The 21,313-nt window shown below is 39.0% G+C and overlaps 1 protein-coding gene across 1 annotated transcript in view; it reads right to left on the reverse strand.

Moving 5' to 3' along the window:
• COL28A1 (collagen, type XXVIII, alpha 1) overlaps positions 1 to 21,313 on the reverse strand; it is a 181,455-nt gene that overhangs the window by 57,956 nt on the left and 102,186 nt on the right. The window contains exons 20-26 of the mRNA XM_012647465.1: positions 20,840 to 20,856; positions 20,662 to 20,755; positions 19,988 to 20,056; positions 16,349 to 16,417; positions 16,165 to 16,233; positions 4,238 to 4,306; positions 2,488 to 2,556 (exon numbers count right to left, since the gene is read on the reverse strand). Coding sequence (XP_012502919.1) covers positions 2,488 to 2,556; positions 4,238 to 4,306; positions 16,165 to 16,233; positions 16,349 to 16,417; positions 19,988 to 20,056; positions 20,662 to 20,755; positions 20,840 to 20,856 — 456 coding nt within the window. The remainder of the gene's footprint in view (positions 1 to 2,487; positions 2,557 to 4,237; positions 4,307 to 16,164; positions 16,234 to 16,348; positions 16,418 to 19,987; positions 20,057 to 20,661; positions 20,756 to 20,839; positions 20,857 to 21,313) is intronic.

Below are 21,313 nucleotides of genomic sequence, written 5' to 3' on the forward strand. Positions count from 1 at the left end.
GAATGGGAGGAGGAGCCCTACCACCCCACATTTCCTCTAGTCATGCCCATCCATCCTACAGATGCTATCCAGAGTGAGTCTTTTCTAAATTGATCAGGTCACTTTCAGTTGCTTTTGGGATTAAAATCAAACTCATTACTGTGGCCCACAGAACCTAGAAGGGGCCCTAAATACCCTAGTAACTCCAACTTATTCCACTGTGCCAGCCCTCCACACTCTCTGGAGCTCAAAGTCTGATTATTTTATAGCCTGTAAACTCCATGAGGACTAAGTTCACGTCTTTTCACTATTTTATACCAGCACTTAGCTTATTTGCCGAATATATTAATAGATGGGGTTCAATCAGGGTTGGTTGGTTGTTTGGTTGAATGACTGACTGAAGAGCCAATATTCCAGCAACGAAGTTAGGTGGGTGCCAAAGCAAATAATTTCTGTGATTGCAGCGCAAGCCCTTACTGCCCCACGGGTGGGATGGCATAGAGAGACAGGGCACAGTTTGGGCACAGTGTTAAAGGTTAACAGCAACAAAGGCTTGCGTCAAAGCCTTCTTAGCAGACATACTAACAAAAGCAAGTTTCACTGATTCAAATGGTCTTTAGAAAGGGGTGGGAAGTGAGCCAACAAATGAAAGCAAGAAATGAAATTTCACTGCTCATCTAGCCTTAAAATGACCTAGAGGAGCACCACCAATTTGGTGTTTCAGTCTCCTCCCTTCTGCAGTGATGGTTACAACCAAGGGTCAGAACATGAGGTAGGAGTCCTGAGGGAAACACCTCTGCCCGGCTGCCAGAGGGGTGCCAGGCAATCCAGCACGTCTAGAGAGTTTTCGTGAGTCAGCCTTGGTCAGGGCTCACTGTCAAGCAGCAAAGGGCCATAGCCCTAAGTGGAGGAGAACTTTATCTCATTTCTGATAGGACTGGATATGTGTCAGTTTTGATTTTGGTTCTTTCCCTACGACGGCAGGCTCTAGGACCTGGTTTCACTCAGGATGGATTGAATATGGCATAACCTGGAAGGAATAAGGAAAGGCTGAAAGCCAGATGAGTCACAGCTGGGGAGGATTAATTAAAGGCAACCCAGGTGCGCCAGTGTGAATAAGGAAGTATTTCCCAAATTATAGAGGGAAAAAAACAGCCCTGGATTTAAAAAGGTGGCAGTCATAAACTAACAGCACATGTGAATTGAGCCGATGTTGGTGATAAAACAGTGGTTTGACATAGGTTTACACCTTAAACAAATTCATGCAAACCCTTGTGTACAGCATTACTATCTTTTAATCACAGAACTTAAAAATTAAATGTGAGAGTGATGTTGTTTACAAGGAAGTAGGGTTTTGCTATATTTTCCAGCCCTTGTACAACATGGGAACATGCTGTCTGGACTTTGCTTGGATACGCAGCCTGACAGATGAACAACTGCTACTTAAAACACCTGCCGTGGAAGCCCCAGATATTACACGATAGATTGGAAGATTGGACACAGATTCGATGAGTTTTGCTCTCGACTAAGCTCACGCTGTCTACACAGGAGTAGGCAGTTTAATTTCAACACAGGATTTTCACATTTATCTTAAACTCCCACTGTCTCCTACCTACTAAATTCTGCTGTTTGAAAAAGAGTTTATTTTGAATGTTCCCACATTCGTAGAGTCAATCTCAATTACCCAGAGGTGAACAAGTAAGTTTCAACGCTTAAACATGGCAAGAAGTATATATATAAAACAGAATAAAAAACAGCTTATGGAGGGGTGGCAGTGGAAGAGGGAGAAAGATAGCTAATAAAAAAAAAATCAACATATTAGAAGTAGAAGAGGGAATAGTTTGAAATTACATAGTAACCTTTAGTTGCCAAATTTTGTCTGTTGAGACATGGGAGATCCTGAGAGTTCCACCTTGTGAGACCAGCTTGTTGCTGAAGCAGGAACAAAGCAGAATGCAGAGCTGTGAATTCCAATAACAGACCCTCGGCCTAGAGCAGTGGCTCTCAGCCCGGCTGCTCAGGAGAACCACGTGGGGAGCTTTTAAAACCACAGTACTCAAGCTCCATCCCCAGAGATTCAGATTTCATTTCTCTAGGAAAGGGCACCAGTGTTATTCAAAAGCTCCCCAGGTGATTCCACTGTGGGCTAAGATCGGGAAGCCCTAGACTATGGATGGAGGGCACAGGTGAGGAGGGTAAGGGGGAGAGAGAGCGCACACACAGCTGGGCATACATGCTCCGTTCAGCTCAGAAACTGGGGACAGTAAGAAACTGTAAGAACAGTTAAATTTTGCACTAAGCGATTTGTATAATGTTTAGCATTCAATGTGAAATTATGGTACTGATACCATTTTTATACTTCCACATGATGTCTCTAAATACTGGATGCAATTTAACTGCTAAGCTCACAATAAATCCATTTCATAATAACCACATTTCGTGTTATGCTCTTCTCCCCCTCACCCTGTTGAATGGAGAGGTAACCCCAGCACAATCACATTCGCTTACTTTAATTCCTTGTGATCCATAGCCGGCGGGTCCAGGAGGGCCAGGCAAGCCTTTCTGCCCAATATCGCCCTGTTGAAAGGTGGGGAGAAATTAAAGACAAAGTGTGACGAGATAGGGGAAGAAACAACATAGGCATTACTGCTCTCAGCTTCTTTCTGACTGAAGGTCTGGGTCTGATCAGGACCTTCACACTACCCATGAGCTACTTCCTATTTTACTTAAAGCAGCGTTTTCCAGGCCGGGCGCGGTGGCTCACGCCTGTAATCCTAGCTCTCTGGGAGGCCGAGGCGGGCAGATTGTTTGAGCTCAGGAGCTCGAGACCAGCCTGAGCAAGAGCGAGACCCCCATCTTACTAAAATTAGAAAGAAATTAATTGGACAACTAAAAATATATAGAAAAAATTAGCCGGGCATGGTGGCGCATGCCTGTAGTCCCAGCTACTCGGGAGGCTGAGGCAGGAGGATCACTTGAGCCCAGGAGTCTGAGGTTGCTGTGAGCGAGGCTGATGCCACGGCACTCACTGTAGCCAGGGCAACAGAGTGAGACTCCGCCTAAAAAAAAAAAAGCAGCATTTTCCCAAATATTTTTAAGCCACAGAATTCTTTGCAAACAAAATCTTAGAGGTAAGCAGAACTGCTTGGCCTAAGCAGAAGTGGAGGCCCGGGGGTCTCATCTGCTTAGGTTCCCCTCGCTACCCTACCACGCAACCCCTGGAACACCAGGGCCGCCCTGCGCCAGATCTGAAAATCACTGACACATGACTCCATGTAGGTTTTAACATGTTGCTCCATTTCAGTCTGAAGCACCAGTTGACTGGGGTTGCAGTTAAAGAATCATTAGATATCAATGTGAATTAGTATTACAATTTTTAAGAAAATATGTAGATGAAGCAATAATCACATGCAACGTTTTCCAATATGTGTTCATAAGCTGGCCCTATGTTGGAAAGACTTTACAGTGGAATAAGATTAAAAAATAGTATGTGCCTTCCCTTGAAGATCTTTAGTACACATTAATATAATATATTAAAGGCTCTAAGAAGTCCTACAATAATTAGTTTAATTTTGTTTATCCCGCAAGTTCCCAAATTAATATTGGATGGAAGAAGCTTTGAGAAGTGCTGGGTTAATATAAGTTACTGCATAAGTCAGTCTTTTTCTTTCCAGTATTGATTTTTTTCTGAATGTAAAAAAAAAATACTTGCCCATTGCAAAAAATTAAAATAAAAATTAAAAACAGAAATAAAGATGACAACATAAAAAAGAAAAATAGACCCATCTTTCCATCACCTATGCCCAAAATGGGCCAAAAGAAGGTCCCTCTCACCTTCTGTGGGGACAATCTAGACCCTTCACCAGGGCCCTGGAAGAGTGAACGGGGCACACAGGGCACAGTAGATACATTAGCAGGTGACTTGTTAAAAGGCCACCTGAGCACCTCTGGCCAAAGTAAAGATGTGCTTCTTGACTACGGCACATCCTCTAAGAAACCTGGAAATAGTTTGAGTGCTTTGCAACTACTCAAGAGAGACTGGCTTTCTGATTTCTTTTATAGAAGAGTAAATGGCTTTATAAACTTTAATGTTCTATTTTACTGAAAGTTTATATGATATGAAAAAATAAGACTTTCCATCAGTAATCGAGAAAAAATAGGCAAACACCAAAAGGAAAATGTACTATGAAGTTATTGTAGACTTCGTTGTCACTGATGATGTCTGACCCTCACACAGAGCACAGACCTGACGACTCACCTTTGGCCCTTGGGTTCCTATACCCCGAGGCCCAGAAGGACCCGGAGGGCCTCTAACCCCAGGCTCTCCCTGAAAAGACACAATGAATGACAAGTTACTGTTTTTTTTAAACGTTAGGTTGTATAATATTTCATATTAAAATATATTTTCAGAAATTATATTTTTAAATCAAAAACCCCTTGAATTTGACTAAGATATTAATTGAGCCCTTTTCTCCTAGATCACTTTCCTATCGCCACTTAATCTTCAAACCAACTGATCCAGGTCCATTTCAAGTCAATCAAGTTAATTAACTTCTTGGCCAACATTAATATATACTTTTTTCAGAACTCCCTTCTCTAGAATTTAGAAAGTAATTACCACTATCATGAATAGAGGGCTAAAAAGGCATGAATTAAAAAAGAACCATTAAGAGATATAACCACATCCTGAACTAGTTGCTTTCATTCTTTTTTGCAACGAATGTTACGCTATTTGAATTAGGGATTGGCTCTATGATATTTCTGCCACTAGAGCGAGTGGCACCACACAATAAATTCTACAAAGGCTTTTCAGTCTCTCCAAGGCATGACAGTCTCATAGCAGACAACTATTACCAGCAAATTGGTAGGACCTGATGAGGGAAGGTCAGGCCCTGTGGTTAGGCCTACTTGAGCTGCTAATGGTGAGAAGCAGCAGCGAAATAAAAATCATTTCATTAGCCACATTTTGTATGCCCAACACTGTGCTAGGCATATTCATATACATTATTGGATGTAATTTAGTATTTACAACAATCTTGCATAACAACGATGCCTGTTCACCTAACTTTTCTGAACCTCAGTAAATCCATCATATATATGGACAATAATATCTACATTTCATAGTGATAAGAATGAAGTGAGACAAAGCATATAATTGCTTCTACCACAATGTCTAGCACAGAATAGGCTCATGATAAACGTCAGCTTCCCACCACTTGCTTTATTAAAGAGGAAACTAAAGTTTGCCCAAGACCATATAGCTATTAATATACAGGGCTAAGAGGATGTAGAAAAGCAGGAACCCTCATAATTGCTGTGTAGCCATTTGGAAAACAGTTTGGCAGTTTCTTTAAAAGGTCAACATAAATTTACCGCATGATCCAGCAATTTCACTCGTAGGTATACACCTAAGGAAAATGAAAACGTATGTCCACACAAAGACCTGCATATGAATGCCTGTAGCAGCATTATTCATAATGGCTCAAAACTGGAAACAACCTAACTGCCCATCAACTAGTGAATAGACAGACAAAAATGTGGTAAATTCAGCAATAAAAAGAAACACACTATGGATACATGCTATGTCATGGATAAACCTCAAAAACGTTATTCTCAATGAAAAACATCAGACATATTGTATGATTCTACTCATAGGAAATGTCCAGGAAATCTATAGAAACAGAAAGTAGATCAGTGGTTGCCAAGGACTAAGGACAGGAAAATGGATTAATTGTAAATGGGTGTGAGGAAACTTAGTGGGGGATAAAAATATTCTAATACTGATTTATCATGATGGCTGTACAGCTTGGTAAATTCACTTAAAAAATCATTGAATTGTATATTTGAAAGGAGTGAATTCTATGATGTGTAAAATATGAGTCAATAAAGTTATAAAGAAAAAAGAAAGAACCAGAGTCAGGCTTGAACCTACTTCTCCCAAGACCTTTGCCTTAGGTCCTGTTTTGCCCATGTCCTGTTACGAGCTAAACAGCTTCTAGCTTTCAACAGTGCGGAAATCATGGACTAAAAGAAATGTCGAAATTGTTTATCTATAGAAACAGCCCATCTTTTAATTTACTTTCCACTTAGGAACTCTAAAATACTTCTAGATAAAACAAGGCTTTAAAAGAACGGGGGAAACTTTTAAACTACACTTTATTACTGACTTAATTCTTTTAATCTCTACTTTCATAGTTATGTATTTCTTTTTCTTACAGGCCACTTTTATGATTCTGGTCTCCTGTCTCCATCCCTTCCATTGGTACTTAACTGCTTTTGAGCCTACAGGTGCTAACTGTCTCTTAACACCTCTCTCCCACTGACTCCCGTCTCTGAGTGTCCCCAAGTTCCTCCCTGCTTGAAGGATTACTCCAACAGCAAGAGCTCCAAGCAGAGAACACGGTGCCCTGTACCACGTACATTTCTACAGTCTCTTCTTTCTTGAGTACCTCTGAAGTGCCTTTCAAGGGAGTATCTGTACATCCACTGCCTGAGTGCTTCTGACTACACCTGACTGATTCACACACTGCTTCTTCGTCAAAGGGACGTGTCTTTTCTCTTCTGAACATTTTGACATCCCCCAACAAGACAAAATATAGGTAAACATAGTTAAATATATTTTACCCAGAATCTCTGAATGTTTTGTCAAAAATAATTGTCTTTTTTGCCTGGTCACCCTGACCCACCCCAGATTCTATGGCTTCCTCTCTTGTGCTTCTGTCCACCTGTACCTTGCCATGATGAAGTGAAGAGATTAGAAAGGATATGGCCAGACACCCTCTGCCTCCTGCTGTAATGCAGTGGGGAATACACAGCCCCACCTGTGAATATTCTGGCTATGAAAAACTAACCTGGATTTGAACAGGTCTCCAGATCTACCAATTTACAATAATAGACAGAAGATGGAGAAACATATTAAACACCACCATAAGGACACCATCAGCAAAATTCTCAAGTACAAAGAACACACCCACAAAGGAAGTGCAAGGACAAAACAAGGGAGGAGTAAATTTTGACTAACAGAGATTTAAGAGCTATCTCAATCAAATACAATGTGTGCACATGCTTTGGATCCCAATTCAAACAAACCAATTGTAACAAATGTATGAGACAAGCTGGAAAATGTGCCAGAAATTTGCTATATTAAAGACATGTCAAATTTTTTAGGTTTGATCATGGCACTGCCATTAATTTTTAAAAAGAGTTCTTACATTTGAGAGAAATAATAAAGATTTATAAGCGTAATGTTTGCAGATTGCTTCAGAATAATACAGTGAGGGAAAGAATGGGGAACAGATAAAACAAATTAACATGTTGATAATTGATAAGGAAATGTGATGAGTACATGGGAGTTGATTTTACTAGTCTTTCTACTTTTGTGTATGCTTAATAATTTTCATAATAAAATGTAATACCACTTTAAAAATCCATAAACAATGTCCCTTTCAAAATCTCATCAGTGAGCATGAGGAAGTGTTGCTGTAATGGTCACCCTTAATAACAAGAATACACGATTTAAAAGATTTTTTAACCGGGCAATGGGAAGGAGCACACAGGTTGATTCAACATCATGAATAGAATTTATGTGTGTTGCATGTACTCTTAGCATGTTCCAAAGGTGACATAATTATTTAAACTTAAGGATATGGAGGGAAGGCAGGATTCTTTTTTATAAAGTAGTATTTCTTTAAGAAAGAATTTAACACTTTAATTTTAATTCATGATTTTTCATTTAATTCATGATATTTTTCTGGTGAGGATTTTAGATAAAACCCCTTAATTAGTTTTAATCATATTAACACACACACACACAGGGAAAGCCAGTGGAGAAAACAGGTAGAGTCATAGTCTACCTCAGGCCAGCCTCCTCAACACTCAGAATTGCTATTTATTTTCTCCTTCATATTCTCTCTTACTCAGTTCCCTCTAACTCTCATCACTTAGGAATGTCTGAAGGCTAACTGCAATAGGACAGCAGACCCTGTGGGTACCTTATTGTCCTTTCTGTCCTGGAACCTCAGCCATGAGTTTTCAGGGTATGATCCCATGTCATCCGTGATACTTCAGTGTTTACCTTGAACAAGTTTCCCATCCTTATCTGTGTAATTGTTGACATATAGCTACGTTTCATCTATCAGTATTTTGTATCTTTCAATCTATGGGGAAATGATATGATATGTACCTATGCTTTTATAAATCTGATAGATTTTAAATCCAGTATTAAGATTTCGTAGATGTTTAGATTGGTCTATAACAGGGTATGTGGGTTATTCCTCAGATATATGTAGCATGCTTTCAACAGATGGGAATATTAGGCACTTAGCTGTGAATCCACAGATATAGTGTCTCTCCACTATGGTGGAATCTTTGAAAATGGATCGTGTCTTTTGTTGTTCCATGGGTCATGTGTCCATGTTAGGCTGCTAGACTTGTGAATGTGAGTGAGAGAATTGTGGGCAGGTCTCACTTTGCCACTTGACAACACTGGTTCTGCCACAATGCAGCGTCATCAATACCTAAGAAGTGCATTGACCTGTGACATTTTCAGATATGCAGTTTATTGACAACGGATAGAGTGACATTCACAAATATAGGAAATTACAACAGGTTCTTGTGTAGCTGGACTTAGCCTCCCACGCAACATCTGAGGGTTGTTGGAGCCTGCAGAGGGAGCCCTTGCATTAGGAGATAATGAGCAACCTGCGAGCAAATTTTAGAGCTGCTTCTGGTAACAACAATTTCATAGGACCATAGCCTAAGCCCTACGCCTCCCCCCGCATCCACTCCCTCAAAAGAAGAATAACTGTTTAGATTGCCCACCACTTCCCCTTGGCCCACAAAAAGGATTCTAGATGAAAGATACTCCTTTCATTTTCACAGGAAATGGCCAAATGTAAGCTTGTCTGCAGTATTTGTGTATGTGAACTTAACAAATGATTCAGTGAAGGTTTTACCCAGACTATAATCTCACAGAGTGGTTAATTTTAACTCCTTTAAAAACAGACTTAATCTTATGATGATTCTAATAGCCATACATTAAAGCTTTCACATTTTAAAAGAAAGAAAAAAAAAAGAGCAGAACAAACACATTCGCATTCATTCATTTTCTCACTATGAATCTTTGCTTTGGTTAATATTAACACTATAATAATAAGTAAAAATCAACATTTATTAAGTTTATTAGGTGGCAGATACTTTTAATTCATTATCTTACCTGAGCCTATCAACATCAACTTACTCCATTTAACAGATAACGGAATTAAGGCTAGAAAGGACATATGACTTGCCAAAAACCATGCAGCCTGGAGCCATTCAAACCCAGATGTGACTCCAGAGCCCATCTCCCATTTTGGTGTTGGCTGGGACTAGAAGCAAGATGCTAACTTCTCCACAGACTTTCTTCCAGCTACCATTTAATGCAAAGACGACAGCAGGGTGGCAGTGAAAGTCCTTTTCCTGCATTAAGTCGATCACACTCTCTCAAGGAGATGAATGAACATCCTGTTTTATAAGATTCATCCTGGATTATAAGAAGCCCACACAATCCAGCTGTCTAAAGCATCCTTTTCCATTTTCCCTCCATTACCATTCCTCAGTTCTGTGGTTTACTCTAATGTTTTAACTGGTCTCATTCCAGATCTCCTACCTACACAAATTCTTAATCTTTCTTTTGATCCATCCTACAATGTATGTGATGTGTCAGAGTAATGCGTAATACGGCTACTACAAATTATAATATTTAATGTGTTAGAATTCATAAAAATGTCTCATGTACATTATTCTATTAATTTCTCAGAATAAACCTGAGAGGTAGGCATTGTTTTCCCAAATCACAGATGAGGATAACAAACCTCAGGGAGACGAAATGACTTGCTAAGGTCGCACAGCTAAGAAGTGACAGAGGTTTCAAAGTGGAACAGTGACAATGAAAAAAACCCATATACCTTACAAATTTTATAAAACTTAAATACAATAGTTGAGAAAATAATCAGCCCATTCGACTATTTCCCTCCCCACCAATACACACATTAACAAGGCTTTAATCACTCACTCTCTCTCTGTGCCCATTAAGTCCCCACCACTCTGAGAGGACTGTAAAAGCAAGTTACATTTGTTCCAAAAGCGATTTTATGCTTTTCTACTTTGGGGACAATAAAAGCAAATTGAATTCACTGTGAAAAGAATCAGCCTCTTAAGGATGTTCCAAGGAACAGTACTCTAAAGATTCTGCTAAAAGATGAAACCAAGGAACAACTGAATTTTAAAATAAGGTAGAAGAAGTCAAAGCAATGATTAGCAGCTGCTTAATGTTCCTTTCTGGTTTTTAAACAAAATTAAGATATAACCACTAAGGCTTCAACTACCACAAATACAAGCACACCCTGTAACAAATTCTGTAACTCAGCACATGTCATGGTCAGTAACTCCCGAGCACCTCATTTGTGGTCGCCGGAATGTCAGTGGGAGTTTAGAGGCTTTATTCTAAGCTCATGCACAGACAACCCAGATATTGGCAACGGGTATTGATTATTGACAGGGCATTGTCATATCACTCAGTTATTTGTCACTGGCACGCTTTAAAATGAATAGGGAGACAATAACAATCACCGGATGGTCATCACAGGGATGAGCAAATAAGCAGATGCTAGAAAACAAAGCGCTCAAATTGCCGTCACTTTTTCTTTCAGGTATTTTCCCAGCTTTAAATCTCAAATTAATTAATTTCAATTCTTTGAATCAATTTCTCTCCTTGACCTTTAACATTCACCGCAAAACAGCTATATCTCACAATTTAAAAACTTGCCTTAGGATTTGGGGGGATTTGTTGTTGAATATTTTTTCCTTTCCTCAAAATCAACTAATCAACAATGAACAAATGATTGCCTTGTGCCAAGAATTTCACAAGAGAGGAAGAGTCTTTCTTATTCAGCTGAGCTGTAAGCCTTGAAAACAGAAACATTGATACTGCCCCCAATGACAAGGAAAAGAGTAGGCTCTCTTGTACTGAAATTCAACATAATTTTCCACAGGGAGAAAGTTCCTCCAAGTCTGCATGATTGAAAATAAAAATGTTTTGATGGTGATGTGGGTGGTGAATGTTAAGGGGGTTTAGTGTGTGTCTCCAGGGCTGAAGGGAAAGTATGTACCTACTCTTGGGAAGAGAAATGCAATGCTAGGAAAACAACAAGGAGAGACGAGTGCAACGTTGAAAGATAGACTGCAGTGCAGCTCAGGTTTTAGAGATCATGTATAGAACCAAATTGGGGAGTAACCATGAAAAGTCAATTAGTCAAGTTTTCCTGGTCTTGAATGTGACCTTTTCTGAAACCTATGGGTCTAACTGCTTGGCATCTAAACTTTATATGGCTCTGGCTTTAATTAGCCCCATTTTGAGCCAATTGTCTGGCCTGTAGCAATTTTGCAGGCATATTATGGGGAGGTGAGTTTCTTCAAATCCACTTTGGAATTTTGGCCCTTAATTTCATTAAGTCTATATCCTGGGCCAGTCCTCCTTATCAGGCACTGTTCAAAATAGAGTTTTTTGTCCAGTCTATGTCTGCCGATGATGGAATCCACAAATTCCTAACGCATCTCTGTGTGAATCGGGTCTCTGTTCCACCACGGCCTGTTGGTGGTGTGCACATATGTGAACCATTGCAGAGAACAGAGAGGCAATTCAGATGCTGGGAACATTTTTAGAATAATGATACTCAGTGGAATTTCACACAGACTTGCATTTTAATTTATGACTATAGGCCACTTTTGTCAAATAAAGCATGTATTTACAATACTCAAACATTTAAAGTTTTTGAAAAATGTTTAACTCTTTTGGGTTTGGGTTTATACTTCTCTTTAATGTTTACATAATTTAAGTTTTGACAATGGAAAAGCTAGAATGGAAAGAGAAACAATCCAACTGTACATAAAACAGTGCTGAGATAGTTAGAAGACGGACAGTATTAGAGATTGAGCATGTGTGGATCAGGGTAAGTCATTCTTCCTGCTCTGATTTATTCATCCATTCAGTTTTTCATTCGTTCATCCATATTCATAGTCTCTCTTTCATACACAAAACAAATATAGTATCAAAAATGTTTATATTGTAAAGATGTAAGTTGTTCAACTTTTCTGGTCCTTGATTTCTCAACTATAAAATAAGGGAATTGTTTAAAATGACACGATATTCTGGAAATATTTAGGTAACATAAAATAGTTACAATAATAATGGTAACTAGACCTAATAACAATAAAATCTAACAAGTCTTTTCTGCCCACAGACTCATTCCAATCACTTGATGGTTAAAAGGTCCTTTGAGGGCCTCCGAATTCAGGTTAGATCTCCTCTGTGCAAGGATTGGCCTAAGTCCAATCACCCCAAGGCTTTGGGGAGGGTCATGGCCTTTCCTGGCACACTCAGAGGGACTGAAAGAGCTAAGGGAGGTGCATGGCAGGTTGTACCTGCCCTTAGGGAGGTCAGGAGAGCCACACCTTGCATTCCTCTTCTATGAGGCCAGACACAAACTCTTATACTCAGGGATATCAGGAAATCAGCCCTTAGGCCACATGCTCCTCAGGAGCTTTTGGGGGTGAAAACACAGGAGCAAAGAGTCATTTGCAGCTTCTCAAAGAAAAATGAGATTAATGACATGACTGCCTTCAAATCATAAGAGGTCCCCCTAGTGCCTAGGGCTTCACTGAAGAAATGCAGGCAGTGATGGGTAGGGTCTTTGAGCCTGTCTTCCTCAGCCAGGAATTTGGGGTCCAGGAGTCCAGATACTGGGTGAGCATTTCCCACTTAGCAAGAGACCAGATTATCAGTCCCTCTTCCCAGCATGTTCCAAAAGTGAATTTTAAAACTATATCTACTATCTCCTTGAAAGTTAGTTTTTACAAGAATTTTGGAAATACGTCAGGTCTTATCAAAATTTGAATTAAATTCAAGATATTCATATCTAGAAGGACTATAACCACGAATGCTGAATGGAATGTTTCCACTTGGGAAAAAGCCACAGAGCACATGGGTGCTGGATGTCAGGGATTGCTTTTTATAGATTCTAAAACACAGAAGCTTTGAGTTTAATGTCTGTCATATGCTAAACACATGTGACCCTAACTAAATATCACAAAAACCTACCATAAATTAATCGTCAACCTTAATGGTTTCCTCATTTCAAAACACATTTGTTTGGCAAGTTAATGCCTCTAGGCCAAAATTTTAAAGTGACTACACAGAGTTTAAATGAAAAACATATCAGGATATATATGTCTATACCAACACACACACACACTCACTCTCCCACATATAGTTTCTCTATCATTATAACTCAAAATGGAAGAAGAATTTTGCACACATTTGGGTCCTGTGCTTTTGCTGCCATTGGCAGTTGTTGGCATTCTGAGAGCCTCACCTCCACTTTACCAAACCGGAAGGACAACATTAACCAGAATTAGACTTTTCAAAATGTCTCCTTTTTCGTAACCAGTGTCTGTCCGCGTGTGGGTGTGTGTGTGTGTGTGTCTTTCCAAAAGTTTTCTTCAGGGAAAAAAAAAAGCGCATAGTGAGTTTGAGGCATTTATAAAAAAGGAGAGATGATTTTAAAGGTTATTTAAAAGCTGTTATTTGCTTTTACAATTTCCTTTATATTTAAGTTTATGATCCAAGTTCCTTTGATTCTAAGGCCAGCTCACTCCCCTAACATCTCCTTATGGGGCTAGAGAAATCCTGGATAACACGCTTTCCACAGGGAGAGACAAGAGCAACAGGGGGAAGGAAAAGGCGGCTGAGAGGAAGGGGCCCACAGAGGCACGTCTGGCTAAGGCTCTGCTGCCTGAGCTACCAGCGCAGCTACAAGCCGGCTGCAGGCGGCTGCTTCCACCCAGCCTCCCGTGTGGGCTAAGAAAGACCACATGAGTTTCACTTCAGACACATCTTCTGGCAACAGGCTGGCCATTTAAAAAAAAAATAGGCAGAATGAAATTTTTCAAGCAATATCTTTTTTCTTGCTTTTCTCCCCTAAATATAAAAGCAGGAGACTTTGGGTGGGAAATGGCATATGAAATCATTTAGTAAATGTTTTAGTCTGTATCATAAATAATCTGACAGAGTGGAATATTCACAAGAATCAAATTCTTTTAAATGTTCTTTATCTGTGCCTAAGTGTCTGTCTTTATTATTATTGCCAAATGCAAAGCAGTAACATTATGGTATAACTTAATATAATACAATGTATACCTACATAAAAAATTCATAATAATCTACTCTGTGGAAATGTAAATCATCTGTTTCCACTGGAATACAAACACATTCCAGTATATATTTAACATATTTTATTTCACATCTTAGTTTAAATAGGAATAAGCTTCCATTTCCCTAGGGAAATATTTAGTATAACAAAAATTTTTACCAATGTTTCACTCAGAGCAGAAAATAATGAGGTTTACCTATTAAATTTCTATTTTTAAAATTTTAATATTTTGACAGATCCTATGCAAAGAATAAAAGAATACCTCAATGCCCAAATTCAGTATGGTTTATCAATGCTGTTGAGGCCGATTCAAGGATCTGATTCAGTCCTGAGTCAGACCCAGACAGACCCTGATCAAAGCCCCTTGGGTTCGTCTCCTCTGCACAGTGTGCACCAGTTTCGGATGCATCCTCTCACTGGACTCTCGTAATTACCCCAAGAAACAGAGACAAGGCAGGTATAAAGATCTCCCTTAGAGATGACATTTAGCACCGTGGGTCTACAATCTTTTATCCTACCTGGGAGACTACAAAAGAGCACCTGCCCATTGTACAGGCGCAGTATCAAGGTGTTGTCACTCCTAAGTGCTGCGGCAGGGACAAAAACAGGATGAGAAGTTGGCATTGAGCACGTACGACATCTTTTCTAATGACTTGGAAACGTTAGAAAAATTGAGTAGATATATTTCTAGGGAAAAATTCTCTTTTTCAGGTAATATTGATCATTTTCTATTCATTCAACAGGTTATAGAGCTCCTATCTGTGACACGAAGTTAGGAGGGAACAAAACAAAGAGACTGTCTCCAGGAAACCTTCCACTCTCATGGAATATGCAGAGCAATGAAGAGCAAGATGATCACAGAAAGGGATCCACACCAAATAGGAAATACACAGGGGAGGAGGGGATAAGATTTTTTTTTTTTTTTTTTTTGTACAGGTAAGTCAGGGATGTGAGATTTGAGGTGAGGATTTAAGAACCAAAACCCTGAAGCAGGAATGAGCTGAAGCAGGGCAGGCCAGTGTGGCTGGACGTGGGCAGCCAGGGAGAAAAGACAGAAGCTGCAGTCGGGGTGCAAAGGGGCTTGGAGGCCCTGGAAAGTGGTCAGAGTTTGTTTCAAGTACAAAGAGAAGTGACCCGAGTGTTTCTCAGAAGGAATGGGATATGAGCTGATTTATGGTTTTTAAAGACCACTCTGCCTGCTAAGTTATAGGAAGGCAGAGGTGGAAGAGGGAAGACCAACAAAGAGGCTATTTTTATAGCCCAGGCAAGAGATGATAGTGAACTGTCTGACAGAAGCAGAAGGAGAAAAGGAGCCAGAGTCGAGATATATTCTGGAGGTAGCACTGGTGGGACCTACCAAAGGACTAGACGTGGAGGAAGGAGAGTGAAAGGAAGGGGACAAGGATGTTTCTGAGGTCTTGCAGCATGAGCATGCCCGATGGCATGTGCCATTCACAGGCCCATGGAAAATCAAGGGTTTGATTTTGGACATGAGGTTAGAGATGTTTGTGAGAAGCCCAAGAGGGGATATACGGTAAGAAACTAGATATGTGAGACCAGAGCGAGGGGGAGGAAAGATAGAACTTTGGAAGTCATCAGCATATGGATAGTGGTTCAAGCCATGGGACTGGGTGAGAGTACCCAGGGAAAGAGCGTGGCTAGAGGAGAGATGAGGGCTCCAAACTGAGCTCTGATCTTGCTACAGGGAGAGGAAGTGGCAAAGGAATGCGAGAGCTGCTGCCAAAGAAGGAGAAAAGTTACAAAGTTAATCTACACGTTCAGATTAGTTCCCCAGGCAGTCCATCAATGAGGGCAAATAATCTCATCAGTTGTTTCAGATACCTCTACACTTCTGTTTGATAAAAAATTCCACCTTTACCAAAGTCACTTTATAGGTTCATTTTTAGAGGCTAGTATGTTGCCTACTTTAAAATCTTACCTTTGCTCCAGTGTCTCCCACTCCACGTAAACCCATTGGTCCTGGGGGTCCTGGTAATCCTCGAGGCCCCTGAGACAACACAATAAGGGAGGGATGAGCATCCCTGTAGTAAGCAGTGTTCAGGAAGAAGGGAGGGAGGGAAGGGGGGAGGGAAGAAAGAAGGAGAAGTAATGTCCACACTTACAGCCACACCAGGATAGCCGTCGCCTTTGAGTCCTGGAGCACCCACTGGTCCCCGAGGGCCTTGGACACCCTGGATAAATGCCAACACCAGGTGGTATCATGAGACTAAACTATAAAACACCAGGTTAAACTTAAACATAACACCAACTCAATATGCCAAAGGTGGATTTCATAAGTGCAGAGGAATAATTTGAAAAATTTTAGGAGCAATTCCTACCACACATGCAACTCATTATCTCTTCGTAAGTCTTATCCACTTGAGTTCAGTGGGAGGCGTGGAATGAATGCGAAGAATATACATAAACCATTACAAAGTCCTCTGCAGGAAAAATACACTTCACAGGAATTCAAAAATGGCTTATCGCTAAAATTTTAATTTTAAAAATTATAAGTTTTTAATGCATCATAAATCAGGAAAAAGTATAAAAATGAGAAAATTTAGTAAGCACAGTGTGAGAAGAATAGAAAAAGAATACATACCAAAATTTTGAATGTGGACTAAGATAGCTATATTCTTCCTATTGTTGTGTTAAGCCTATTGTCAATGGGGCCCAAATTACATGAGGAATAAACCCAAATGAAAATAAAAACATTAATTTTTTTAAAACATGTTATAAGGGATGGGACATTGAGAGTTTGTGTTTCTTGTCTTGGGACCTAGGAAAAAGTTATAAACATTGCTTTACAGTAACAACCTTAGGCATAAAAACTTTTAGTAGCAACCATTAGCCTCCAATGCAGAGAGCAAGGAGGGGAGATTAGTGTTCTTTAGACAACCAAGTTTTCCGAGATGTGTAACTCTCTTACAAATGGAAATCAGAGAAATATATGACTAAAGGAAAATGGAGAGAGAGGAAGAAAACAAATTAAGAAGACTCTTTTAGAAGAAGGCTTAATAACTATAAGTTCATTACACTTATATATAAAACTTGTAGTATTTCTTTCGACACCACATTCCATTGTTACTGTGGTAACTTTTACAACAGCCCTTGTCAATATGCATCCCTTGTTTTGATAAAGAGCTGTACGTGTTTAAAAATATTTACGTTTTTTTTACATTAGGAGAAAACTCTAATAACAGGCAGACCTTTGTATCCAAGAATGAAGAAAGTAGCAGGACTCTGAAGTACTTTCCTTACATGCAAGCAAATTCTAAGATCAAATTGCCATTATTCTAAGCTAAAATATTGCGCCAAATCCAAATCCCCAAAACTCTTAATTCTACTCCTACGAATGAATGATTGATTGGAGAAAAGGGGAAAAACCGCCTTTCCTTTAAGCAATAAAAAAAATAAATTTACTTTGAAAACCATGACTGCCATAGCTGTTTTTTCCTGTTAAATCTGAGACTGGTTTTGTCTGGTTAGTCTTCTTAAGAATGATCATCTTTAGAAAATATGTGGTCACTTATAAAACCTTAATGAATTATTTATCATCAACAAAAATCCAAGATGATTTCTTAAAGTTATATGAGAGATTCCTTTATGACTAGAGAAGGAAAAAGAAAAAAAGTTATATGTGAGAGACCAAGAGTAAGTTCTTCCAGAGAAGTGAATTTTAGTATATCCCCAACTACAGGGAACTGGTCACTTCTCAGAAGCAATTTTTTTATGCTATTTCGACTATATTTAAGGTTAAAGCTCTAAACATTCACATATGAGACTTGTCCCAAAATCAGATTTCCATTTCTCTCCATGTTTACACAAGGAGAGGGTCAACAACAGAATAAAGCAGTAACTGCTACCTAGTTAAGTTGAAAGGAAAAGAAAATTGGAATCACAATTCACTTTTCAGTTTTTATTTCTAAGTTCCAAGCCCATAACAAATTATCAGCAGCTGCTATTGCTTAACCTCTGGCAACCAGAGTGGAGGGAGGAAAAAACCATTAAAATGCTGACAGTTTACAAACATTTTTTTCCTAGAGATCTTTGTCCTCATTCCTGCAAGCATTTCAGGTAGCTTGTTCCTTCTCATGTTAACAGGAATATCAAGGGGCCTGTAGGGGCAGATTTTTATTTTGGACTCCTCACAATATTTTTATAGATGGATTTCTGCCACTGGACTTTTCTGCACTGGATTCAAGAAAATGTTTTACAAAGTGACTCACTTTGAAGTGTCTCTCACATGCATTAGAAATTAGGGCAAAAATTAAAATCTGATATATTGAAATCAGCTTGGGAGATCTGAGAGATCCTTGAAGTAGTGCACAAAATTGAATTAATGTGCCCAAACTTTCATCGGATATTCAAAGGCATATATGACCCTCCCAGAACTTAAAACCTAAGGAATTAGGGAAGAGTGGCAGAAAGAGTATCATTAGAGCCCAGCGGCGGCGGGAGGCAAATATCTTTAAATACCCTCACCTACAATGCCCAATAACCATCAGCAGAAAACAGGTGGGGCTTATAAACTCCGGCAGCACATTTAATCGGATTTTATTCCTATTTCAAAGAGAAGTAGATAGATAGATAGCCATAAATCATGGGTTGTATATACACACTGTCAAACAATATTAAAATTGTCACACAAATGTAATTGATCAAGGTCATATCTGTAGTTATCACATGAGAAAATTTGGAATTTTCTCATTGAGTTGTCTGTATAGCTTGGGGTATTATAGGGAGGGGTCTACATAGCTTAGGTTCCATTTACCTCAGGGTCTGGGGAGCAGGTGAACAGCCCACCCCAATTTGCCCAAGATTTTCCCAATTTCAGCCCTGAAAGCCATGCATCCTAGGAACCCCCTCCGTCCTGGGCAAACTAGGGCAGTTGTCACTGTAGCGGGGAGGAGGACTGTTAAAGCAGTAAGAACAGTGGGGGCTCCAGATCCTCCCCTTTGCTTTCAAATAAGAACCACTCCAATTTATATCAGTTTTATACAGTAAGTTTTGCGTTATATTTCCTTTAAAAGATGACACCACATGTTCTTTTTTTTTAACTTTGGAAGTCATTGGTTTAGTACTTGAACCCTAGATGAGACGATTTGATAGGAGGGCACATACATCAGCTTCTAAGCCACAGAACAACATGCCATTAATTTAAAAAGTGCTGATTATGGGGCCCTAAAGACTGTTTTCATAAACAGAGATGTGAGTGTTGACACCTAGGAATGTTATAAACACTAAATTTTGCTGTGATGCTGAGGACAGTAAAAAGAGAGAGGGAAATGGTGCTTCATTCCTGTGGAACACTAGATATGATTACTTAAAGCTGATTTCTTCTATAATTATTTAAATTTTCATCTGAAATAACTCCAAAGGATGGCTAATCAAAGCAGGGGAAATTTTTATTCACTAAAACTTCCAAATACACGCTTTTTTGCACAATGTTTTGCAGAACAGGTACTTCAGAAGTTAATATGTAAATGAAAGAGACCAGAAGCCATGTAATCCCTTGTATCCCAGTCACTGCAAAAAGTACATTTTCAAACAATTGTCTAGTCAGCAAAAATTTAACCGTAGAAGCTACTGTTCCCCACATGCATAAAAAATAAACTGCTTGATCAAAAAAAAGGGGGGAATAGCTATATTCTTACATTTTAGTTCATAACATAGGGACTTCCCAAGTAGTACAATTTATTATGTATTAAATCTACCTTCATTTCTCTCACGTACAGAAAAAGAATGTGAATAAAACATACCTTTGGTCCTCGAATAGAAAGTCCAGGTTCTCCTTTAAATCCAGGTATCCCAGGTCCTCCTCTATCTCCCTGTACATTTCAAACAACATTCACAGGCTATAGGTTGCGTAAGAAATCACAAGGGTACATAGCAAAAAAGAGATTGGCCAATCTGTAAAGAGCTTAATGTATCCATCTCAGACTTGAGATTATATATTCTTCTAACATATTCGAGGGGGCAAATTCTAATAAAACCTGTCAGTAAAGACTACTACAGCTATTAGGAGAAAGTCCACTGAAATGATAGGTGGCAATTTAGACTCAAATATTTGGACTGTAAGAATATCTGGGAATGTTCTTAAAACTGCATGGATTCCTTTTATGACAGACTTTTCAATGATAAATCCTAGTAGATTCTTAGGGATAAATGTAATAAATTCTTACCTGCATCAGGGTCTAGGATTTGGAAGAGGTAATGAAGGCTAAAATGAGCTTGGACCAGGAGCACAAAACTCAATTTCTAGTCCTAACTCTACTGCTGGCTTTTCATTTGCTTGTCTGTGAAATACCAGGGCTGAACTAAATCATTTCTTAAGGCTCTTCCAAAATTAAAATTCTAATTCACTGATATCATGAAATTTTTTTTTCTCCAACTGCCAAAGATCCAAGAAAAAGATATTCCCAAGAGTATATACCTTTGGCCCAGGTGGTCCAGGAATTGATGCTCCAGGCATTCCAAAAGGGCCCATAATGCCTGGTTCACCCTTAAAAAGAACAAAATACTTACTACTATTTCAAGCAGAGAAACCATGTACGGAGATCATATTAGGAAAAGCATGAAAATGTCTGTGGATATTAAAATGATATTATGACCTCTGTTTCAAAGACCACTGTGAAAATAATTTGAACAAGTTTTGTAAATTACTGCTAAGTTTATCAACCATTAAGATTTTAATGCTTTTAAATAAATGAATTCGATTAATTCCTGAAAGTTAGGCAAATCGTACCTCTTGTACATTCTTTTATCAGTTAATAAAAATTATGCAATTCATGGTGCCTCCCTTTTGTGTTGTATACCAGGAAGCTCAGACAGAAATTTTTTGTTCAATTATAACAATTTTCCTTAGCATAAGTTTTAGGGAACACTTCTAGTTTATAATTCTTTTTCCTTTATTGTTTTATTTTAATGGTCCATGGTATATCAATATTCCATTATATGATATCTCACATCCTTTTTAAGAAGTAGAGACCTTATGACTTTTTAAATGAAATTTTGACTAGAAAAATTAAAATATTTCTCTTTTTTGTTGTCTAATATTGTCTCAAAGACTCAATCTGGAGCAACTG

The sequence above is a fragment of the Propithecus coquereli genome, unplaced genomic scaffold, assembly GCF_000956105.1.
Source record: "Propithecus coquereli isolate 6110/MARCELLA unplaced genomic scaffold, Pcoq_1.0 Scaffold108, whole genome shotgun sequence".
Taxonomy (NCBI): domain Eukaryota; kingdom Metazoa; phylum Chordata; class Mammalia; order Primates; family Indriidae; genus Propithecus; species Propithecus coquereli.